Source organism: Penaeus chinensis, chromosome 19, assembly GCF_019202785.1.
Source record: "Penaeus chinensis breed Huanghai No. 1 chromosome 19, ASM1920278v2, whole genome shotgun sequence".
NCBI lineage: Eukaryota > Metazoa > Arthropoda > Malacostraca > Decapoda > Penaeidae > Penaeus > Penaeus chinensis.
This window is the reverse complement of record NC_061837.1, coordinates 11,763,478-11,789,605: the sequence shown is the minus strand read 5'-3', so window position 1 is coordinate 11,789,605 and position 26,128 is coordinate 11,763,478. Positions and strand designations below refer to the sequence as shown.

The window sequence follows — 26,128 nt, the reverse complement described above, 5'->3', positions numbered from 1 at the left end:
CAGACTCATAGGATGAGTATTACGAATCAGCATATCGAAGAAATGACACCCGAGTGCAACCTGTACAAAACCCACGACTCCACTACTGCCTTCACCCTTATTCCCAATGCGAAATTCCTCAATAACTTTTCCTCAAACAAACAGAACTTATTTCAACTCCTTATTTCAACTTCGGCGTAATGTGGAAGCTCTAAGCTAACCTGGGTGAGCTTACCTGAGCAATAATGAGTCTGTCGGAAGCATCCCGCGGGTCCAGTCCAGGCACCATCGGGCCCTGAGCTCGATAGTCGTGGACGAACTTGTTGCAATCTTTCTTGAACTGTGCAACGTTGTGGATCAGTTCGTTCCTGCGATGAAAATAAATGTATAAATAAATAGATAAATAATTTCTGTTCTTTACTTTTCAGAAAAATTGCCTTCTATTAATGGAGAGATTTTCAAAAAGGAATTCCTTTATTTCTGTATCTATCTATCTACCTATATATCCATCCCATCTATCTATCTATCTACCTACCTACCTATCTATTAATCTATCTATCTATCTATCTATCTATCTATCTATCTATCTATCTATCTACCTACCTATCTATTAATCTATCTATCTATATACCTACCTACCTATCTATTAATCTATCTATCTACCTACTTACCTATCTATTAATCTATCTGCATTTGTGACAAGAAATACTTGAAACACGTAGATGTCAAACCTGAAGTAGGGCTGGACGCGTGACAGAAGATTCTGGACTTCGACTGCCTGTGCGAGAACCTTCTGCCAAGTAAAGCGTAAGTTGTCGACTCTCTCGGCCTCTTCTTGGGTCAGTCCGAGTTCGTACTTCACTAGCAAGCCGAAAGATTCCTGATAAAAAAGGCATTTTCTGATTATTAAAAAAAAGTGTTCGATTAATTTGTAAGAGAGAGAAAAAAGGGTAAAATTGAATATAATAAAATAAACTATAGCAGATTGAAATAAGCTAAAATAAAAATAATAATGAAAACAAAATATAGGATAAGAAATGAACAAAGAAAAAGGCATATACAAGATATTTATTCCAGAGACTATACAAGATAGTCTCTGGAATAAATATCTGTTGACAAACAAGTATTCGTTGAAAGGGTAATTTTCTCCGTATTGATATCTTGCGCGGAAAAAATGTATTGCGGAATTTTCTGTTTCTTATGAAGTGCAATCTAATTCAAAAATGGAAGTATGAAAAAAAATAACAATAACGAAAGAGTACGTCATCATCAGTATATATAAATGAATATATGGAGGACAATATAATAAATATATAAGTAGTCATACAGCTAACATACACATAAATGAACAGCCAATTACTCAAAGGAAGGAAGAAGGAAACAAACAAACAAAAACACACACAAAACATACAATCACATAAAAGACGAAATAGCATCTATAATAATAACTGAATCAATATAGCTTAACATCCAGATAGATACAAAAATCAGTCACAAAGAAGGATATGAGAGAAAGAGAAAGAGAAAGAGAGAGAGAGAGAGAGAGAGAGAGAGAGAGAGAGAGAGAGAGAGAGAGAGAGAGAGAGAGAGAGAGAGAGAGAGAGAGAGAGAGAGAGAGAGAGAGAGAGAGAGAGAGAGAGAGAGAGAGAGAGAGAGAGAGAGAGAGATAGATAGATAGAGAGAGAGAGATAGAGCCGCGACGAAGCAGAAACAAAAACAACACCAACAACAAAAACACACACATACCATACCACATACCACAGAATAACCCTCCCCCATCAGAATCTCTCAGCCAACCTCACCTCGATCGGATCAATAGCATCGTCCATATCAAGCTCCAAGTCACGAGTCTTCCTGAGGATGTCAATGGCGCTCTTGATATCATCGAGGTCCTTGAGAGGGCGTTCGAGACGTCTGGAGAGCTCGTTCAGCTGGGCGAAGAGGCGCTCCATCTCCTTCATGTAGGTCGTCTTCAGGGACTCGCCGTACTTGTCGACCCATAGGGAGGTTTCCTTCACGAGGGCGCTCTTGAGGTTGTCTGGTGGTGGGAGACGAGGGGTTAGGGTGTCAGGGAAGTTTTTGTTTATTTATGTTTTGTTTGTTTATGCGTTTCTTTTATTTGGTTGTGGGTGTTGAAATGCAGAATTTGCAGTCTCGGTCTCAGGTGGAAAAGAATAGGCCGCCCCACCGCATCATTCCGCGGGTTAGTATGCATGTTCCTCTGAGGACAAGTCCCCTGCGTGTACTCGGGTATCGGACCAGCTATGAAGAGAGTTTTGATGAAAGTGGTGACAAAAACTTAGAGAATGTATGAATAATTTGACTCAGTTACGGGGAAATATAAAAAAAATATAAAGATGGGGAGAAATAAAACACGCACTGTGAAGTAATAAATCAATAGAGATATGAAGAAAAAGATTCGACAAAGGGAGTGAAGAAGAGGGAAAGTTTAAAAAAAAACAAGTAGCGATGATGATGCTGATGAAAAGGCTATGAAAAAGAAAAAAACAACTATGATAAAAAAGGGGAAAGTGAACAATTATACTACTGCTAAAAAAAAAAAAAAAAAAAAAAAAAAAAAAAAAAAAATGACAATAAGATATAAAAATAATGATAACATTAATATATATATATATATATATATATATATATATATATATATATATATATATATATATATATATATAAAATATATAACCCACCTCACTCTAAAACACCTCAACCACAACTCACCCGTGCTAATAGCCAGCGCCCCCACCCGATACCGAGCAGGCTCCCGGCGTATCTGCTTATCCAAGTTGACGAAGCTTGTGAGTTTCCTATCGTAATCCTGCAGCGAGGGGGAGTGGCTCGTAAAGTCCCGGATGGCCTGCTCCTTTTCCGTTCGCCACAGATGGTGATATCGGTCCCAAGCGGCGAAAGTGTGGTGGACCTCCTGGAAAGCGAAGGAAAGTTTGGAAATTGATGATGTTGTTTTAGTAAGGATTATAGGAATAGTAGTAGTAGTGGTAATAGTGGTACTGGCAGTTGTAGTGGTAGTAGTAATATTGGTAGCAGTGGTAGTAACAGTAGTAATAATGGTCGTTGTGGTAATGTTAGTAGTTTTGGTAGTTGTTAGAATTATGACGATGATTGTGCAGGTTATGGTAATGACGATAACGATGCAAGAATGGCAAAACAACAGAACCACTACTACCACCACCAACACCACTACTATTGCTACTATTACTGGTAAAACTAGATACATTCCTATTCTAATTCTTATCCTTATCATCTTTAATAAACTAATTCTTACAATCCTCATCATTTTCATTATCAATATTATCAATATTATCCTTAGGGCTGTTATATTACTCTGACAGATTATCATGTTTACGCAATAAGTGTAAATCCACGACATATAATAACCAGATTTATAAGTGAATATATAAGAATATATCAATAAATAAAAAGTAAATTGATGAACGAATAAACAGACTGAAATAAATTAAAGTAGATAGTCAGACTAATAGAAATGAACAAACGGATGAATGTATAATTAAAATGGTAAATAAATGGAAGACAGATGAAAAGGCTAACAAACAGGTGGATAAAAAAAACAAATAAATACGTCGATAAGTAAACACGCAATTAAACAAAAGACAAACACAGAAACCAATCAATAAAAAAATAAAAAACCCACGTCACCGAAACAAACAAAAAATCAATAACAAACAAACACGACCAGAAACAAACCAAAACAAAGGCAATCAAACAAACACAAGCAAACACAAACGGCTCAACTTACGTTCCTCGTCGCCTGGAACGAGTTGGCCATGTGACTCATGACCTTCGAGACATCTTTACTCTCGAGGACGTGCGTGTAGTAGTTCTTGGACATCGCGGGGACCTCCATGACGTCACTGCGGTTCCTCCACGCTCGGCGGCGCGCGGACGGAGTCAGCTCGGCGCGCTGTGGCTCCCCCGCCTGGGCCGTGCCGTTTTGTTAGTGTTTGGTGGGTTGTTATTATTATTATTATTATTATTATTATTATTATTATTATTATTATTATTATTATTATTATTATCATAATTATTACTATTGTTATTGTTATTGTTATTTTTATTATTATTGTTTTTGTTATTTTTGTTATTATTATTATTGTTGTTGTTAGTTTTATTATTATTGTTATTATTCTATCATCATCATCATCATCATCATCATCATCATCATCATCATCATCATTATGAGTATGGTGAATTGTACAAAAATCGTGTAAGCATACAGGCAAAAATAATTGCGCTTTCTAAACGCAAATTGAATAAAAAAAATGAAACTTACAGTCAGCCAGATGTGTGCTAATCTCCGAACACACACACACACACACACACACACACACACACACACACACACACACACACACACACACACACACAACACCTCACGCCCCACCCTCCACCCCCTCACCCCCACCCCAAACACACCCTCACACCCTCTCGACACGACACGTGAGTAGCCTGAGTACTCACATCCTCCTTGCGACAGCGGACCCACTGCGAGACTCCTTTGGCCGTCGAGAGGATGATTTTGGCCACCTTATTAATGGTTTCCTGCACTTCCTCGAGGCTCGGGGACACCTGGACACCCGGGGACACCAGGGACGCACTTAGCTCCACCAGAGGGACGTTCAGGCCGATTTCCAGCTCACTTGCGGCGTGTCCGCGGCTGCTCATTTCGCCTGCGGGATATGCGGGCTGGGAGTCGTTTGTGTCGATGGTGGGATTTATGGTGATAATGGTAATGGTGTTGTTAATGGTGGTTGTTGTGGATGTGGTGTGATAATACTTAGTGTAGACATTCGTGTCTTGGTGTTAATTTCATGTTAGTGGTGTGAGCGCGAAGAAAGATTATGAAAAGCTGTTCTGGTTACACGTCGACATACGAACTTGCATGAAAAACACGTACACGAAAACAATTAAGAGTTATGAAACAATTACGAAATAAACAACTTACATATGTCCTCATGTTTGTGAACAGATGCACATGTATGTATTTATCTCAATCACACCCACCCACAATTGCGGCGTGATAACGAAGAGATATTAGGAAAACCTTTTTTCTTTCCACTTTACACGTCATACATACACGAAAGCAACCGAGACTTAAAAAACAACAACTGCAAAACAATAAATTTCAACATGTCCCCACCTTTGTGAACATATGCACACGCATGTACTTACCTACAGACTCACGCAATCACACACAAACACAATCCATAATACATTTGATCCCGTTTCATTTACTGCACGACCATACTTACCCTGTGAGCGGTTGGCTGTCACACTCGTATGCTTTCGTATGGAGTCCAGGGCACCACGGACGGACTTCACCAGAACGTCCAGCACGCGCCGGTGGTAAGTCTTACGTAAGTCCCTCGCAGCTGCTTCCACCTGGCGTGCGAAAGGGAAAATGTCTCTTCTCCATGGATTAACGTGAGGAGTAATGTGCGTGTTTTAGGTTGCTGTTCCATGTGTTGGGATATGTGTGGTGTTTATGTTATTTGATTTTTTTTTTGTTTTTTTTTTTTGTTATATGGACTCGTGAATTGGTAAGGTCGTGTCTGTATGTTGGGGAATGCGCGGTACCAAGCATGTTGTTAGATAGCATGATGCTGCATAATTAAGAGAAATAACAGTTTGGCTTGCTTTCTCTCTCTCTCTCTCTCTCTCGCTCTCTCTCTCTCTCTCTCTCTCTCTCTCTCTCTCTCTCTCTCTCTCTCTCTCTCTCCTCTCTCTCTCTCTCTCTCTCTCTCTCTCTCTCTCTCTCTCTCTCTCTCTCTCTCTCTCTCTCTCGCTCTCTCTCTCTCTCTCTCTCCTCTCTCTCTCTCTCTCTCTCTCTCTCTCTCTCTCTCTCTCTCTCTCTCTCTCTCTCTCTCTCTCTCTCTCTCTCTCTCCTCTCTCTCTCTCTCGCTCTCTTCTCTCTCGCTCTCTTCTCTCTCGCTCTCTTCTCTCTCTCTCTATCTCTCCCCCCTCTCTCTCTCTCTCTACATATATATATATATATATATATATATATATATATATATATGTCTACCTATCTACTTTTCTATTTACCTTCTTATTTATCTGACCATGAACCGTATTCATGTTGACAAAAGTAGAAAAGGTGTGAATGAGAATGAATATCTTCACAATAGATGTATTTGACCTCATTCATACCTTTTCTTATCTATCCATCTATCTATCTCTCTATCTATCTACATATTTATCTATCTTTCTTTCTACCTGTCTATCTGTCTGCCTACCTGCCTGCCTGTTCATCTATGTCTGTCTATCTGTTTATCAGTCACTGAAGCTGTCTGTTTCTCTATCTGTCTACTTATCTATCTATTTATGCCTATCTACCTATCTATTTATCTATCTGCCATTCTATCTACCTGTCCATCAACCTATCAATCAATCAATCTGTCAATCTATCTATCATTTTATCTCCCTCACTCCCTACCTCCCTCCCCCCTCCTTCCCTTCCTCCTTCCCTCCCTCCCTTCCTCCCTCCCCCCTCTCTCCCCTTCTCCGACCCCCCTCCCTCCCTCCCTCCCTTCCTCCCTCCACCCTCCTTCCCCTCCTCCGACCCCCCTTCCTCCCTCCCTCCATTCCCTCCCTCCCCTCCCTTCCTCCCTCCCTCCCCTCCCTCCCTCCCTCCCTCCCTTCCTCCTTCCCTCCCCTCCCTCCCTCCCTTCCTCCTTCCCTCCCTCCCTCCCTAATCTATCAACCTAAACCCGCCAAAACCCCCCAAAAAGCAAAATTAAGCCTCAGCATTTTGACGACGACCCCCCCCCCACCCCCTCACCCTCCCGAACGGATCAAAGAGCCGCCTCGGTGACAGCCTACATATCACGTCCCGCCACTCTAAGCGATTGCTGGCAGGCCCTTATTAAAGACCCTACATCCTGCACCCTCTCAGTGAGCCATCTATTTATTTGTCTCTCGCTCTCTCTTTCTCTTTCTCTTTCTCTCCCTTTCTCTCTTTGTCTTTGTCTTTGTCTTTGTCCTTCTCTCCCTCTCTGACTCTTTCTCTTTCTCTTTCTCTTTCTCTCTCTCTCTTTCTCTTTCTCTTTCTCTTTCTCTTTCTCTTTCTCTTTCTCTTTCTCTTTCTCTTTCTCTTTCTCTTTCTCTTTCTCTCTCTCTCTCTCTCTCTCTCTCTCTTTCTCTTTCTCTTTCTCTTTCTCTTTATCTCTCTCTCTCTCTCTCTCTCTCTCTCTCTCTCTCTCTCTCTCTCTCTCTCTCTCTCTCTCTCTCTCTCTCTCTCTCTCTCTGGCAGCTCCAGTTCGTTTCCTTTCTATTATTTACTTAGTTGAGAGAAGAAAAGGTAAGGCAAAGGGGAATGAAAGGGCATCATTTATTAATCAAAGACCCTACATCCTGTGCCCTCTCTGTGAGCCATCTCTTTATTAATTTCTCTCTCTCTGGCAGTCACCAGCGCTCTCTTTCTGTTATTAATTTAGAAAGGAATGGAGAAAGGGAAAGAGAGTCGAGAGTCAGAAGAGGAATAAAAATATGAAAAGAGAGAGAGAGAGAGAGAGAGAGAGAGAGAGAGAGAGAGAGAGAGAGAGAGAGAGAGAGAGAGAGAGAGAGAGAGAGAGAGAGAGAGAGAGAGAGAGAGAGAGAAGAAAGAAAGAAAGAAAGAAAGAAAGAGAGAGAGAGAGACAAACACACAGTAACACAGACAACAAATCAGAAAGACACATAGAAAACCTAATAAATAATCACATATAGGCAGATTAAAACAAACAGACAAACAAACAGACAGATAAACCTTACTTTCTCCCTGGTTTCCTTCTTCTTCCGCGCCTGCCTTCTCCCGGGGCGTGAGAGGCCTCGTGGGCAGCTCGAGCACGGACGAAAAGCCTCCTTCGGCCACAGGGACGGGGCTCCTGCGCGATGACCCCCCCGCGGATGACACTGGGGGGGGAGGAGGTCGATTTTTTTATTATTTTTTTATTTTCTTAAATATTGTGTAAGGTTAAAGCATATGGTGATTGCTGATACTTGATGATGGTGATTGTTATAACGGGGTGTAGATGTATATATATATTTTTTTTTTTTTTTTTTTTTTTTTTTTTTTGGATGGGGGGGGATTTTGGTGTGGTATGGTTTTCCTTTTGATTGAGGAGGCAATGTTAAGATATCGTGCACTTGAAGAAAAAAGTAATATATATATAGATAGATAGATACACAAAATAATAATAACAAATAAAAGATAATTGTATGTCAACCGTTTTCTTTTTTTCTGGTATGGTTTCCCTTTTGTTTGAGGAGCAACGTTTAGATATCATATATTTGAAGAAAAAAAAAAAGTATAAAAAAAACTAAAATTGAAATTAAAAAGATAAAACGTAAGTTTAGTTATATCCAACGTTTTTATTTTTTTTTATTTATTTATTTTTTTTTCACGTCGCTCTTCTGAAAAAAATAACCTTCTCCTTAAGGCGCCTACCTGATCGCGAATCGTCAAGGTCACCGGCATCATCAAGGTCATCAATGGTGAGGAACGTGTGTTGACCTTCAGCCCCGCTCTCGACCCCCATCAGGACGAGGTCGATCAACTCCAGGACAGCATCTTCGACCACTCTGCTTCGGCTGTTCAATTCCTGGAAAAATATCATGGCGGTTAACTCTGTCGATTTGGCTTTTTAATCCTTTTGTTTATCTGTCAGGATCTGACAGATAAACTTTGTTTGTTTGTCTGGGTGTTTGTTTGTCCGTTTGTCTGTCTGTCTGTCTGTCTGTCTGTATATATGTCTGTCTGTCTGTCTCTATGTCTCTCTGTTTCTCTCTCTCTCAAAATAACACCCAATACAAGATTGTGTGATATACATGAATCACTGAGCAACATTTTTAATACATTCATTTTTAATATCTTCATTACAGACAACAGTTTTAGTTAGTGCTTGCTATATTAGACCCATATTTCCGTTGACTTATTACATTTGCGTGTGTCTCATGGCCTCTCTTTCGCCTTCTATCACCAGAATCCTCACTGTTAAACAATACCTCTATGTGTCCAGCCATTCATCTAACTCAGTGGCTTAAAACCGTCATAGGGGCGGGCCGATGACGGTGACTGATGATGACAACTGTACCCAAAACCGTACCCGTGCACTGTACTTACGAACACATTCCTTCGCTTCTGATAACCAAAGGCAACAAGAGCTGCTGCGTACTCATGTGACCGCCATGATACTTTCCCTCGTACCCAAATATCCTGTGCAAAGTAATGTTATCCTCGGAGGGCTTCTGTATCAGAATCTTCATTTATAGGAAATAGGTTTGATGATTGATAATGATATTGACTGTCATTGATATGTGTAAAACTAGATTTCGTTAAGCCTATTGGTTATCAAAAGCGATAAGAAGTACAATAACTCTAAGACACACTTAAGACTCTACTTAAAAAAAAAAAAAAAAAAAAAAAAACGTGAAATTCGGAAAATATATAACAAAACCCTATGGCCGCGACGCCACATTTACATAAACCTGTCAAATGGATCTCAGGTTTACTATTCCCCATATAATACGATATCACAAAAAAATATCAAAATAGAGAACAAAAACAGGGGGCTAGCAAAAACACAATCTTTCTACATAAACTGGCATTGCATCATCACTGATATATTGATCAGAAATGTCATACGTGTAGCATACCATGACACAACAAACACGTAAAAAAGGTAAACAAAATCAAACATTCTAAGAAGACCAAACACACACACATACCTGGGCGGCTTGACAACAGGTGAGCCAAGTATTATGAACGAACAGATCTAAGGTCCAAGGACTCGTGTCAGGTAGGATGTAAAGACGAACCCCGGTCATGGCAGCCAGCACACCCTCCATGCGATGTTGGAGGATGTCATTGACCCTTAAGGAGGAGAGGAAATAGCGGGTGGATGTCAGTAGGTTCCAGGTACGGAGCTGATGGAATGCGTGGTTTTATGAAAGGTATTCTGAGTAATAGTAACGTGCAGGTAGTTAAGGATGAAGAAGAAGAATGATAAAAAGAAAAAGACACAGAAAAAAAGGAAAATATAATAAAAGAAAAAGAAAAAGACACAGAAAAAAGGAAAAGAAAATAAAAAAAAATAAAAAAGAAAAGACAAGAAAAAGAAGGAAAAAAGAAAAGAAAAAAGAAGGAAAAAAAGAAAAGAAAGGAGAAGGAGATAAAGAAGAAGAGACCTGAGTAGTAAAAAAGAAATAACTGAAAGTCTGACTATTACTTAAGCTAAAAATATCCAATGGCGAAGGTATAAACTGACATTGATCAGAAGGTCATGAAAGTAAAGGCGACGGCCTTTATTTTTATAACTACATTAGGACTCTACAATGCCTATGAAGCGGACAAATGCAGATTTATCTAACATAGGTAAGAATGCAATTGTGAGCATTTACTGAAGAGTAATGACATAAATCGAAATTATGGAAATGATCATCAAAACAATTTCAAACAGTGTTATCATCTTCGCTTAACTGGTGGTGTAGTGACTGATATTGAAATTATTTAAATGATTTTCACAACGAAGATTAGTTTTAATAAGGTTAGTAGTATGGCCATCGAACATACTCAATGTCATTTGATCCTTTACCTTTCATTACAATATACTAACTTGATTTCCTTCCAAAATACTCCTTACTATCTCATCTTTCTCTTGACAGTCCAAAAATATAACACTACCTAATGAGTTACCTGCCATCACTATACCACAAATTACCCGTCTATAAGACACTAACAAACATCACAAAATAATCAATTCCCTCTAACCAATCCAATCCTTTACCTGTCAATAAGTATCTGAAAGGTTTGTATCGCCGCAAATCCCTGTTCGAAGAAACTATGAGCTTGTATAGACGACCAAGTGAGCGTTGTGAGAAGGGGATCGAGTGCTTCTTTCAGCTTCGTGACGTGAGGAACCAGCAGAGGAGCCACGGTCGGGTTCACTTTCGACAGCACGCGTTCATGCTCGTCCAGAAGGTGCTGTATGAGAGAATTGGTATTTTTTGTTTTATATCTGCGTCGTCAGGGATATTTGCTGTTTATTATGTTAGTATTCTAAAAAGGAGGGATCTGTTTGAGGTGAGTGGCGTAAAGAAAGCTCAAAAGGGTTTCATACGAACGCTAAGAATCATTTTTTTAGAGTGAGAGGATTTAATTCTCTGTAAGCCAGATACACAGCCAACGTGAATTCACACAACCAAACTGTCAGCCTTCATTCCAAATCAAACTTTAGCATGACAAATAAAACAACGACAACAACAATAATAACAAAAAAAGTATCACCGAAAATAAATAACCATTCAATCCCATTTAAATATCTTACAGCACTTCTTACCTTCACCATATCTCGCTTCTTAAGGAGGAGAGGGGCCCTGTTTAAGAGCAGCTGAGTCATGTAAGGAACCTCGAATCCCAGCTGTTGGATCTTCGTCGCCTCGTGCAGCAGCGTGGAGATTCTCGGGTCCCAGTTGACGTAGAGTTCCTCGGTGTCTGGACGCTGGACGACGAGAGTGCATCGAAGGGACTTTTGGATGTCGCTGATCTGTGGGACGAGGCACTCTCTCCTTGTTTATTTGTGTGTTTAAAACTTTCTTATGTATATCAGTGTGTTATTTACATTGCCATTACCAGTGACGTATACTGTGCTACTGTAAAGTATGCTGTATATATAATATCGTGTAGTTGGGTACTGTATTATTACATATTACACTATTTTTTCCAAAGCAATGATGAAAAATACACCAAGAAAAATACAGAATACGTGAATCTATCAAGATCATTCAGATGCATTACTTTTACATCAATTCCAAAGTAAAATAATTTCCTCCAACAGTCAAAGACAACGTAAACCTACACTCTGCTTCCTCCACGCATCGTAGTAAGCGAGCTCGTACTGAACGAGGGTCTTGCCGATGCGGTTGTACTTCCTGACGGCCTCTTTGCCTTCGGGGAGCTTCAGGAGCACCGGGTGGTCTTTGAAGAACATCATCGGCTCCTCGAGGTGGAGGAACAAACTCCGTGCCCACTGGATCTTTCCTGAATAATGGGAGGAATTATTTGCGATGTATTAGGTGATATATTGCAAAATGGCCTATATCACCTGAATAATGAATATTAATGACATTATGAAGAAGAAGAAAACAAGAATGTGATGATACTGATGATGATAAAAGAGAATGAAAAGTATACAATGTAATTCATTGATTTACCTGCTACAGGTGGGAGGCCTCTGAGCTGCGGGGGATTTTCACACTGTTTGTTGTACATTCGCGTCACTTTCTCGAGCTCTTGGTGGAAGCGCGCCAGAATTCGTTTCAGTTTTCCTTCCACGTCCAAGTGAGGAACCACCTCTGCTATTCTTTCAAACCTGCAATCATGTGTTTTGGTGAATTATTAGCAGTGAATAATGAATTAAGTAACATCTTGGATCCACTTAATGGAAACATAAAAAATATAATCTCAGTATCTTTCCCCTTTTAGCACGTAGATTCTCCAACCCACACCTACCTAGCGAGCATCTTATTAGCCATGGGCGTCTCCCATATCTCCTCGTGTTCCTTCTCGACCATCGTGTGTATCCGTCGAAGGAGTTCCCTCACGCTGGCCGCAAAAACCTCCAGGTCGTTGTCGAAGCGATGGTCTCGGTAGTCCAGGTAGTCGTACGGTTTTCGCGAGATCTCGGTACACATCTCCTGCCACGACTTCAAGATATCGCGAAGGCCTGGGACGAGAGGCAAGCAAGAACGTGTTTATTTTCTTTTCGGAGCTTTATTTCTTTACATCGTGGTTGATCCTCTTTGGGATTTGGGGATAGAGGGAATGATATTCATTTTTCGAAAACCTTTTGCTCTGTACTCTTGCAACTCTAATCTGCATTTCTATAGTGTTGATTTTGTTGATGTTGATGATTTAGGTGACATGCATTTCCGGAACAGCGTCTAAAGCACAGGGTCACAGCTATATTGTGATGCCGAGGAGTGTTAGAGCAAAGCGGTGATTTCCTAGTATCTACCTCTACGGACTTAACCATAACGCACAACTTAACATACAATGAACACAATTCTTTTTTTTTTCTCTCTCTAATTATCTTAGTTTCCACAGGTTAAGCTCCATTATCTCAACTTTCTCATGATCTAAGCTTCCTAACTAAACTAACACTCTGTATACTGAGACAGTGTTCTTAATGCAGGATATCTACGGCCTTCCAGGAGTCCTGAGTGAAGCTTATTTTAGAAAACAACAACCTTCCAAAATAAGGGACAAAGGACGCCGACATCTGGCATGGATATCGGAAATCTGTCCATATTAAAAACAGCAGATATTCAATACATAATTAATACAGAAGTGCAAGTTAGTTCAAGTGTGCAATTAGCTGTAGTGTAATTAAGGAAATTGGATGATATCATAAACAGATTTTTTGTGGATATTTCTATTGCTAATGAAAGGGTATAGCTGTATATATACTTCCGTGAATATTATTTTTTCTATAGTATCACATTGTTTCTGTAAGTAAAATAGTTATTTTACCTTCAATCTCAATGACATAAAACCTACTCTTCTTTTTCCGGGACTGAAAAGGTATGCTTATTACATCGAAACTACATCCTTTGTTGCCTTGATTTTACTTGGATATACCATATATATGAAACAATTCAATAACAGCCTGTAATCATTTATTTTTAAAAATGTGTTAAACAGTCACTTAATTTTTTTTTTCTTCACTTATATCTATCTTCATTGTTAAATCAGAAAACTTGAGAGGAAAGGCTATCTCGTTGTGTGAAGTAGGATTAATTCTTAAAAACGGAATGTTTCGATCTTGAGTTTTTTCCTTCTAAATCAAAGATAATTCTATCGTTCCTTGTTTCCTTCACAGTCTCCGGACTTCAAAGATATTGTTTTTATCTGCATTATTATTTTGTTCACCTATATACTTATTCAAATGTTACCGTCCAAGCAAACAGTATCCATAATTCTTAAAGCGGATGCGATATATATTGGTATTTTCATCCAATAAAGCTTACTGTTCTATACATGCAATACTTACAAATTTGCAATGTCATTCTCCACAGTGTCAGTCCTCAAAGTCGTTAATTATTTCTGTATTCTATTTTGCAAAGCTCTTTCTATGCATGGCTGTTCTTTGCCCTCGATCAGTTATTATACTTACGGGAATAATTATCAATTTCTCATTCTTCTACATTTATGATTGTGCAAACCCAATTCAACGCCATCAGGGAGTTGCCATATGCTATATAACACACTTAGAAATACTTTACGTAAAATATATATCGCATAGCATAGCATATAAAACAACATATTGGAAAAAGAAGAATAAAAAAAAGATAAAGAAGAAAAACAAAAACAAAAAACAAAAAAACAAGAAGAACAAGAAGGAAAAGCATACGAATATGTCGATGGTCTTTTCGCTATACTGCTTCTTCGAAGACCTGAAGATGCAACGTAACGAAAAGGCCCTCGTAATAACTCCTGTGTCTTCCTGTTCTTCTCTTCGGTGTCTTTTTTGGTTTTATTTATTAATTTTTCTTCACCATGTTCGCCGTAACTACAGTGATGGACAGAACGTCACACAACAGCCGGATGAGAACACAGGGTGCCCGTAGAGAACACTTGAAGAAAAGGGTGAAGCAACACTTCGTCTTCGAATTGTTTTCGAGGCGGATGATACAGAGAGTGAGTAAAAAAAAAGGGGAAAGGGAAGAGAAATTACGAATTAAAAAATATATTTACATACAGTTTCTCTCCACTTCGAGTTGTTTCGAAGCAGATGATAAAGATAAAAAAACAAAGAGGGAAGGGAAGAGAAAATACGAAATAAAGAAAACGGAATCAGAAGACATTCGTTTCCTGTTTCTCTCCACTTACCGGTCTCCATGGGAAGCAAGGCTGTCGAGAAAGACCATCCGGTGACATGCGGCATAATATCCCAAATAAAAGAAAAAATAATCAGTCTGACAAGCACGTAATATCACCTATTGCTAGCCTCTTTCAGTGGGATGTTTCTAGGATTTAATTACTAGCACTGTCTATTGATGTAAAAGGAGATATTGGTTATTATATAAACTGATAGATGGGTTAGTACTACTGAGAAGCTAAAAATAGGTAGTTGATTTATTAGACCTCTGCCAAAAAAAAAAAAAAAAAAAAAAATATATATATATAAATTAAATTTAAAGAAACACATCGGGATATTTTAGAGCCTTTTCTTGCGTGCTGATTTAGGCAATATAAATACGATCAAAATGGCATCAAAATTTATATTTTGATAGTGCCTGGAGATAATGAGAAAAATAATGAACTCTAAATATGCCTCTGATGGTAACTGAAACACATAAATTAACTGTAAATCAGACAATTATTAGTTGAATGAAGGAATGTATATGTATATGAATATGAGAAATCAAACTCATGTTGTAGATTTCTGTGGATTATACATATGAGAGTTATGTTCAGTGTTTGAATAAATTCCGAAATATTGCAAGTATTTCAATATTCGTAACGGACTTTTTTTTAAAGTTCTGGAAGGAATAATTGTGCGTTTGAAAAAAAAAAAAACAAAAAAAAAACAGGATAAATACATGTGTGTATCATAATTCGAATATCTAATCAGTCAATTTTTTATCTATCAATCAATCAATCAATCAATCAACCTACTAGTCAATCTACACATATTACCCTATAACACACACACATACATATAACACTATTCAAAATACATATACCTAAAAACAACGAAAACGAAAAGAAATGAAAAGAAACGAACGAGTGCAGAGGTCATTCATTTTAAGACGAGATGCTCTTGGTTTATTTATCAGTTTCCTTTAGACCGGCACTAAAAGCAAGCTGAAAGGAGTTTGCGAGTTTGTTTATATTTAAAGACTGTCTTTCCCTTTCCTGGGTGCTGAGGAAGGGCTTTTAGAAGTGATTTAAAGGGAGGTCTTGGGAGATTTAGTTTTAAGGGAAAGGATATGGTATATAGTTTTAAGGAATAGGAAATAGGGTATAGTCTTAGGAAAGAGATATTTTATAGTTTTAGGGAAAAGGAAATAGTATATAGTTTTAAAGAAAGAGAAATAACATATGGGTTTAGGAAAAAGGAAATACTATATAGTTTTAGGGAAAAAGTGAAATAGGGAAGAATAGGAAAGTTTAACCCGTGGAGGTTTTTTCTTCAGAAATTCCCTGAATGTTTGTTTTCATATTTAGAATACAAATTGGATTAGTTAGCACAAAAGAAAAAGAAAATTATATATGATAATGCTATTCATAATAAAAAAATAGTAAATAAATCACATAGATAGATAAAACATTATAAAGATTTCAAAAAGGAAAATTTCAAACTCCACTGGTTAAAGAAGAATAAGAAAGAAAAACTGAAAACAAGAAAAGAGAAGTAAAAGAAAAAACAAAATATATATATAGGGAGCAAAATTAAGAGGAAGAGGAAGAAGAAGACAATAGAGAAAAAGATTTAAAATCGGAGAGAAAAGGAATTACAAGAGAAAGAAAAAGGAGGACGAAATTAAGGAGAATAATAAACGACGAAAGAGGTAAAAAACAAAACAAAAAAACACGGAGAGGAGAGAGGAAAAAGAATACGAAGAATATGAAGAATACAAAGAAGAATACGAAGAAGAATACGAAGAAGATGAACAAGAATACGAAGAAGAAGACAAAGAAGAAGATGAAGAAGAATACGAAGAAGAAGCAGAACGAGAACGAGGAGGAGAAGGAGAAGGAGAAGGAGAGGGAGAAGAATAAAAATAAAAATAAAATAAAAATAAAAATAAAAATAAAAAGAAGAAGAAAAAGAAAAAGAAAAAGAAAAAGAAAAAGAAAAAGAAAAGGAAAAAGAAAAAGAAAAAGAAAAAGAAAAAGAAAAAGAAAAAGAAAAAGAAAAGGAGAAGGAGAAGGAGAAGGAGAAGGAGAAGAAGAAGGAGAAGGAGAAGGAGAAGGAGAAGGAGAAGGAGAAGGAGAAGGAGAAGGAGAAGGAGAAGGAGAAGGAGAAGGAGAAGAAGAAGGAGAAGGAGAAGAGAGAGAGGAGGAAGAAGAGAAAGAAAAATAAGAAACTGATTTATATTCTTTCTCCTTATCGAGGGGTAAATACGGACAAATCAAGTTTATTTTTCTAAACATCTCCGACTAAAAGCAACATGCAACAACCATAATGAATCACGGTTAATGATCACCTGCAATATGAAAACAAAAATTAAGTGCATTACTGTCTGACTCTGATACAGACTTCAAAAATATTAGAATTATAGTACATAAATATTACATTCTTTGTTTTAGTATTATGTGTGTGCATGTGCATGTGCGTGTATCTTTTTTATTTTTATTTTAAAGTATGCGTGTGTATTTATGTAGGTATGTGTACGTGTCTATGTATTTCAGTAAATACATAATATTTTAAAAAAAACGACAGAAGGTGTGAAAGAGGAAGAAGAAGAAGAAGAAGAAAGGTAAATACATACTCGTTAATTTCCTTTAGAATTTAGTTGTTTTTTTTGTGTGTGTGTACATTGTTCGTTTCTCTCCGCGAGTGTCTGTAACTATGTCTTTCTCTAAATACGTAATATAAAACAGAGAGTAAAGGACGAAAGAAGGAGAAGAAGAAAGAAAAGAAATACATCCTCACATATTTTCCCTAGAATTAAGTCTGTTCTTTGTGTGTATCTTATCCTTCACACATGTAAAACCCTACACATATAAGCCAAATATGTATATATCTATATATCTCACACTCAGCTCGTCCCTCGAAGAATGCAGAGAATTTATCAATGTCGTCGAAGAGGCCCAAGATGTTGGTGAGGCGGCAACAGAAGGCTTCAAACTTGCCGAAGACGTACTGCTCGCTGAAGCTGAACGGTTTCTCGCCCGGGATGGATTCCAGTTTCTCCTTCGAAGTGTTGCAATGCATTCAGATCAAGGTTCTAATCCTTTTTGTTTTATTATATACATGTGTGTATATATATGTATATATAACTATATCTATATCTATATCTATATCTATATCTATATCTATATATCTATCTATCTATCTATCTATCTATATATATATATATGTATTAAATGTATGCATATATGTATATAATTCAGATAAAGACTCTACTCCTACTTTCTTTTTATTTATTATATTTTTTTTCAGCAGTACCCCCCCCCCCCAAAAAAAAAAAAAAAAAAAAAAGTGAGTTAACAAATCTCTTGATATATTAATCCCTATTGGGACATTTCTCGACAAATACTTTTCACAAACAATATTTATGACTCGACAAAATCGACAAATCGAAACATCATAAAAAACAAACATATATCTCACAGTTTTGTTTTCCTTTTATCTTGTGTTATTTTCGCAAGTTAACCAAAAAAGAATTTAAAAAATACATTCATCCTTATACATCTCGCCTTTGACCAAAAAACAAACACATAGAAAGATAAATAAATAGCGTAAACAAACGAACAAGCAAACTAAAAAAGGATGAAATAAGTAGACAAGCAAATAGATAAAAAAAAATGAGTAAACAAGCCAACAAATAAAAAAGATAATTAAACCAGCAAACAAATAAAAAAGATAAGTAAACAAACAAACAAATGAAGAAAAAAGTAAAAAAGCTAACAAATAAATAGAGAAAGAAGTAAACAAGCAAATAAAAAATAAACGGATAAAGGCCATAAACAAATTAATAGACAAATAAAGTAAACGAACAAACAAAACAAAGCAAACCAAAACGATAAACAAAGCAACCGTGCAGACAAATAAATAAACTGATAAACAAATAAAGTAGACTAATAATTAAGCAAACAAATTGACAAACAAAAATTGGATAAACAAAACAAAAAAAAAAAAAAGATTTAAATCCCCAAACCACCAGGATAACCTTCCCTTCCCTTAGTCTTCTGATACTAACAAACAAATATATAAATAAACAGATCAATAAGTAAAGCAAACATGCAAACAAATAATTAAACAAACAAACAAATAATTAAACAAACAAAAATTAAAAAAAACACATTGATAATACACAAACAAACAAACAAATCCTTAAACAAATAAACAGGCAAACAAACCAAACTGATAAACAGACAAAATATCTAAAACAAACAAACAAATCACCCGAACAAACAGATCTCAATCCCACAAACACCAGAATAACCTTTCCTCTTACCTTAGTCTTCTGATAAGCATTCCTATAAGTGGCGCTAAGTTTCAAACAGTGTTGGATCTTCTCCCGAACGTCCTTGCGCGGCTGGGACCAAATCGTCTCGAGGCCTTGACATGACACGTAGACTTGACATGACCTTATCATCTGGTTCGTGATCTGTTGTGAGAGTATTTACGTGGGTTTTTGATTTGTTGTTGTTGTTAGTGTGGTAGTTGTAGTTATAGGCGGTTATTATGTACACTCTGTAAACATCGGTCTTAAAAATGGGTTTTGACCCTCGTTTTCATTTACCAGTCACCTTAGTTCGTAAATACTCACCTTAATAAACGCTGGCCTTGATAAGCGTCCATATTCATTAATGCTCATCTCAAACACTCGCCTTGAGGAACGCTCACTTTAATTGATGTTCACCTTGCGAAATTTCCTAAATTACCACTCACCTTAATTGCCGTTCACCTTAATCAACACTTAACTCTATAGAAACCCACCTTAATTAACAATTATTTTAATAAAGTCTAATCTAAAAAAAATATAACCTCAATAAGCACTAAATCTTAACTAGCGTTCACCTCAATCAACTCACCTTAATCAACGTTCTCATTAACCAACATTCACCTTAATCAACACTCACCTAATTTACCTCTTCCTTTAATCAACCTCCACACTGGTAAAAAACTCTCTTAATTAGCGCTCACCTTAATCAAAAGAGCTGACAGTTTCTCGGACGTGTTGTAGTACCTTGAGATCGAGTGTATCATTCGGACTGTGTTGAAGAGCATCATTATGTAAGGCGTCATGCCAGGCTACAGAGGAAGATAGTAGTTAATTTCAGGAAATGGCAATTCAATTGAATTTGTTTGATTAAGTTTATAAGGCATGGGATCAGGTCGAGAGAGAGGTGGTTTAATATATAGGTTATGTAAGCGATAGCAAAATGTAGGAATAGATATGAGATCATGCAATCATAAAGGGAATGTAATTTGGCGTCATACGAGGATGAGGGGAAAAGTGTTATTTCCTACTTAACTCGTAATACTAATATACCTTGGCTCATTAAATGCTCCACCATAAAATACCGAACCCGAGCTTATTTCAATCAAACAATACCCTTCACCATCCAATATAACTCACACCCTTCACAACTCACCGGGTCATGAAGATACAGCGGATGGCAATACTCCTCAATAGCATAGACAAACTTGACGTTGTCTTTGGCTTCGGCTAAATTTTGGGTCACTCTGGCATCTGTCTCTTTCCAGGCCTTGAGGACCTTGGATCTCGCGAGCTGAAGCACTAGGACGGACCCTCGTACCTGGCAATAGGAAGTCTTTTGGTTTGTTTTATGTTTTTGGAGATGATGCAGTGACGGGATATGGTAAATCTGTTAGTTGATATGTTTATATGAGTATTATCGATACATAAGAAGCTAGATGTGTGTGTGTGTGAGTGTGTGTGTGTGTGTGTGTGAGAGAGAGAGAGAGAGAGAGAGAGAGAGAGAGAGAGAGAGAGAGAGAGAGAGAGAGAGAGAGAGAGAGAGAGAGAGAGAGAGAGAGAGAGACGATGAGAATGAGAATGAGAATGAGAATGAGGATGAGGATGAAGATGAAGATGAAAATGTGGGTGAGGATGAGGATAAGGATGTGGATGAGAAGGTGGACGATAATGATGAAGATGAAGATGAAGAGAGTCAGAGCGAGAATGATAATGATATTAATATTAAGAAAGAGAGTCAGAAACAGAAAAGACTAACCAGTACGAAACCAGAATTACCCTCCTAATCCCAACACCAAATGAACCATACCTGTGGCGTTTCCATTTCCTCCGACAGGTACTTGAACTTGGCCATCCTTCGCTTCCAGTACTCCAGCTCGTCCTGGGGGCCTGCGTCGTCTGTCTCCTGCCGCAGCTGCTCCATCTCGATCAGGACCGATTCTTGAAGGTGGAAGACATCGGTTATTTTCGTTATAAAAGGGAATTGTAGGTATATATACGGCGTTTGGGTGAGGGAATGAGGCGGTGATCTCGTTTTAATTACACTCAAATGATGGATCTTAGATACTAGGTATAGGTAAATACGTATACATATATGTACAAAAGACATACGCATTCATAGACAAACCCACACGCGCACACAAACAATCAAACACACACACACACACACAAACACACACACACACGCACACACACACACAAACAGACAAACACACACACACACACACACACACACACACACACACACACACACACACACACACACACACACACACACACACACACACACACACACGAACCCAAGACCTCAACCAGAAGAAAGGACCGTTACCTATCTGCTTGAGCCACATAAGCACCGTCCTCTCGATGGCCTGCACTTGGTCTGGCTGAGTGAGGACCATCTGGGCGTCCGAGAGAGTCCTCACTTCGTCAAACCTCTCCTCAGGTGGCGCCAAGATCACTCGCTCCGCCATGATGGATTTCGACACTGGGGGGTAAAAAATAAAAAACAAATACGTCGATTGTCTTTGTGTTGAAACTGCGGTGTATTCTGTTTGGATTCTGGGTGTAAGTGAATGATACGTCGGCTATATATATTTATGTTTATGGTATATTCTTTTCGGATCATGGATGTAACAGAGTAATATATTTGTGTTGTAATTATATGTTCTATTTGGGTACCGATTGTCAGACAAATACATCGGTTACATTCATGTTGTGATTGTGATATATTCTCCTTGGACACTGGATGTAAGAATATAATAAATCGATAATGTTTACGCTGATGATATATGATATATTATGTCATGGTACAAAATAATACAACGATTATACCTATGTTGTTATCATCCTATATTCTGAATGCTAAAACACTTTTCCGTGTATTTTTTGCTTTGTGGGTTTTTCTACCATGCTGTATTCTAGTTGGACACTGTTTACAGGTATGATAAACCATCGACTTTATTCATACTGTATGTTCTGTTTGGATACAGTATAACAGAATGCAACGACTATATTTATGTTGTAATTGTGATACATTCCTAGACCCTTTATTATATGGTGCCTTGAGAGACATGTTTTTTTTTTCGAAAGGGTTAACCTCAGATGGGAGGCAGTATTATTTTTTATTAATCATATTAAAATAGATATTGCTTTGTATAGTTCCAGCTTTTCTGTGATCCCCTTACTCCTGCGCATAAGACACAGAAATACATATAAAGAACACTCGTGCAAGGACTTCACTCGCGGGGAGAGAGATAATAGGGGGGGGGGGCAAAACCTCCAAACACCAACCATTCGCGAATGCCCCCAACCGATGGACAAATCCCACGACCTTTCTTACCATGGAGACAAGAAGCGAATGACCTAAGCCCAGCCAGGAGGTGGTCCCTGGCACTGACCCCGCTGGCCGAGGTGTCGAGGTCAGACGGATTGACCCTGACCGCCGGCACGAAGATCTTACTCAGGAGCTTCTGTACCGAGCGAAGCAGGATGGCCGGGTCGTCGCTGGTCTTGATCAGCAGGAAGTTCACCTCCTGAGGAGAAGACAATATTGGAAAATGTCTTTGGAGAAAAAAAAAATAATGTTGGAAAATATTTTCTTCAGAGGTAAAAAAAATATTAAAAAAATATTGTCTTCAGAGGAAAAAAAATATTAAAAAAATATTGTCTTCAGAGGAAAAAAATATTTAAAAAATATTGTCTTCAGAGGAAAAAAAATATTTAAAAAATATTGTCTTCAGAGGAAAAAAATATTTAAAAAATATTGCCCTTGGAGGTACAATATGGGAAAATATTGACCTTGTAGGAAAAAAGTACTGGAATATATTGTCCTTGTAGGAGAAGATATGAAAGGAAAAGCATGAAATAAGAATATATAACTGATTAACTTTCTAGATTCTTTGATGAGAAAGAAATAGAAGAAAGAACTGCAGAATAAGATTATTTACGTATTTGTCAATTTGCGAGTTGTGAAGGAAGAATGAAGAAAGAAATTCGGAAGAATAGTTGAAGAAAAATGCAGAACTAGATCACAACTAATTGAGTTTCTAAAAAAAAAAAAAAAAAAAAAAATATTAGAGAGGAATGTTTGGAAGAAAATGTGGCCTAAGAGTAGGCTTACATGAGCTATGAACTGCCTAGAAATGTTGGAGAAAAAATGAGAAATAAAAGAAATATGATAATAAGAAAGTATAATCAACTTACAGAAAAAAAAAGAAAAGCCAAAAAAAAAAAAAAAAAAAAATATGGTAATCTTGGAGAACAAGTACAGGAAAAAACAAGACGAAAAAGAAAAACAAGGAAAAATATCACGAAGAACATGGGGAAAGAGTCAGAGAAAAGAAATAACAAACACCCCCCCCCCCCAAAAAAAAAAAAAAAAAAAGACACGACGCAAAACAAAAGAAGACAATTATGATTAAGAAAACAACAATAACAACACCAACCCTGTGTACGTTTTCCTCCGTGACCGACCTCTGTGGGTTCGTCCTCACCATACACACGCACACGCCCGTCAGCGGAGTGGTTCCCGGCTTGGCGAGGAAAAGCCGCATGTGACGAGCCGGCTCCGATTCGGCTGCCTCTGTCGACGGGGAGATAAGGAGAGGCTTAGGGTGACGCCGTGCGGGCGGGAGAGAGAGGTGTTTGGGGGGATTGATTGTTGTGGTTGAGTTGGGTGTTCGTTTGTCTTTGTTTTGGTGGATAAGGTGTTCGTTTGTCTTTGTTTTGGTGGATAAGGTGTTCGTTTGTCTTTGTTTTGGTGGATAAGGTGTTCGTTTGTCTTTGTTTTGGTGGATAAGGTGTTCGTTTGTCTTTGTTTTGGTGGATAAGGTGTTCGTTTGTCTTTGTTTTGGTGGATAAGGTGTTCGTTTGTCTTTGTTTTGGTGGATAAGGTGTTCGTTTGTCTTTGTTTTGGTGGATAAGGTGTTCGTTTGTCTTTGTTTTGGTGGATAAGGTGTTCGTTTGTCTTTGTTTTGGTGGATAAGGTGTTCGTTTGTCTTTGTTTTGGTGGATAAGGTGTTCGTTTGTCTTTGTTTTGGTGGATAAGGTGTTCGTTTGTCTTTGTTTTGGTGGATAAGGTGTTCGTTTGTCTTTGTTTTGGTGGATAAGGTGTTCGTTTGTCTTTGTTTTGGTGGATAAGGTGTTCGTTTGTCTTTGTTTTGGTGGATAAGGTGTTCGTTTGTCTTTGTTTTGGTGGATAAGGTGTTCGTTTGTCTTTGTTTTGGTGGATAAGGTGTTCGTTTGTCTTTGTTTTGGTGGATAAGGTGTTCGTTTGTCTTTGTTTTGGTGGATAAGGTGTTCGTTTGTCTTTGTTTTGGTGGATAAGGTGTTCGTTTGTCTTTGTTTTGGTGGATAAGGTGTTCGTTTGTCTTTGTTTTGGTGGATAAGGTGTTCGTTTGTCTTTGTTTTGGTGGATAAGGTGTTCGTTTGTCTTTGTTTTGGTGGATAAGGTGTTCGTTTGTCTTTGTTTTGGTGGATAAGGTGTTCGTTTGTCTTTGTTTTGGTGGATAAGGTGTTCGTTTGTCTTTGTTTTGGTGGATAAGGTGTTCGTTTTGTGCTTGTTTTTGGTGAAGTGGGTGTTTGTTTTTGTTTTGGTGAATTCAGTGTCCGGATTGTAGATTTCGATGAGTTTGTTTGCTTTACCTTTTACTTTACTTATTTATTTATTAGATTTATTGTGTTGTATGTTTTATTGACTCCTCCTTGATCCTTAATAAGGACGAAATGGAGAGTGGCCAGCAAACAGTTTTTTCTCTCTCCTGACAATCCATGATTTCTTGAAGTATCTCTGCTCCAGGAATACCCGACCCCACATGACCCAACATGACCTCACCCCCTTCGTCAGTCTGGTCCGTGGCCGTCGAGTTCCTCCGCGAGTCCTGGCGGTCGGGCGGTCCGCTCACCGTGCTGCTGCGACGGGAGGCTTCAGTCGTCGGCTGAGGCAGCAGGGGCGAGGGCGGGGGCTGCGAGGAAAGGAGGAAGAGAGGAAAAGAGAGGGTAGATGGATGAGACATGTCAATGGTGAAAGGAGAGAGAAATTAGTTAAAATGAGTCACTGCTACAATAAAAGCGAATTAAAAGTGACGTTTCGAAATTTCCATTTTCCTCATCAGGTATCGTAAAAACCGAGGTAATTTTTTATTCCATTAAATCTCATAAGGTTCCTTAACGCAATTATCTGTTTTATTATACCCAGTATTGTAACATCTCTAGTAGCTTCCGAAATTATCGAAAAAACAATTACGAAAAAATAATAATGATACAAATCTGTTTCCGCTGCTGTTTAATTTTTTTTTTTCAAACACTCTAATTCCCATTTACTCACGTCAGAAATTAAATCACAAGCATCTTACTCTTTTCCTTCTATCTTTCCCAACCCACTTACTTTGTCTTCATTGACCTCTTCCTCAACCAAGCTGACGTCCGGAGTTTCTTCGCTCTCTTGATAAAACCAGATCATGTTGTTGTACTGACCCGGCATCAAGAACTTGCTGATTTCTTCAAGCTGAGAAGGAACGAACAGAACCATACATTAATACTACTTATTCATTGAATTGTTGTTCTTCGTGTTATTATTTTTTCCCTCTTTAGTTTAAATATATTCCTTTCTAATAGCTGAAATTGTCCCTCTGTGTTTGTACCTGTACGTGTGAGTGTATGTGTGTACGTATGTAAATATACGATTTCTTTTGTGAAGGTATGGGTATTTTGATGTCATTAGATGGGATCCCCAAACAGAAATGAGTGAATGACTGACACAGCAAACCAAAGCCGATTCTCTGTTCCTCTCCTAGATTTACACGCCAAGGAATTTAAGCCGACCAGAAAAGCAAGAAAGAAAAGAAGCTAAAAAGGAAAACGAATGCGATTATCGGAAAGCTTCTTATCTTCCACACGTTACTTGAATCTTTTCAAGACAGAAATTCATATCAACGAAGCA

General features: G+C 37.9%; 1 protein-coding gene across 1 annotated transcript in view; it reads right to left on the bottom strand.

Annotated features, from left to right (window-relative positions):
• The window catches only part of LOC125034905 (dynein axonemal heavy chain 5-like), an 82,746-nt gene that overhangs the window by 52,039 nt on the left and 4,579 nt on the right, over positions 1-26,128 (bottom strand). The window contains 26 exon segments of the mRNA XM_047626953.1: positions 215-347; positions 711-859; positions 1,782-2,017; positions 2,713-2,914; positions 3,767-3,946; positions 4,489-4,697; positions 5,280-5,409; positions 8,436-8,609; positions 9,131-9,223; positions 9,736-9,880; positions 10,794-10,990; positions 11,346-11,552; positions 11,865-12,046; positions 12,220-12,377; positions 12,518-12,731; positions 14,897-14,917; positions 17,774-17,930; positions 19,198-19,350; positions 19,890-19,997; positions 20,342-20,506; positions 20,996-21,126; positions 21,518-21,673; positions 22,529-22,721; positions 23,634-23,770; positions 25,022-25,151; positions 25,574-25,693. Coding sequence (XP_047482909.1) covers positions 215-347; positions 711-859; positions 1,782-2,017; positions 2,713-2,914; positions 3,767-3,946; positions 4,489-4,697; positions 5,280-5,409; positions 8,436-8,609; positions 9,131-9,223; positions 9,736-9,880; positions 10,794-10,990; positions 11,346-11,552; positions 11,865-12,046; positions 12,220-12,377; positions 12,518-12,731; positions 14,897-14,917; positions 17,774-17,930; positions 19,198-19,350; positions 19,890-19,997; positions 20,342-20,506; positions 20,996-21,126; positions 21,518-21,673; positions 22,529-22,721; positions 23,634-23,770; positions 25,022-25,151; positions 25,574-25,693 — 4,080 coding nt within the window.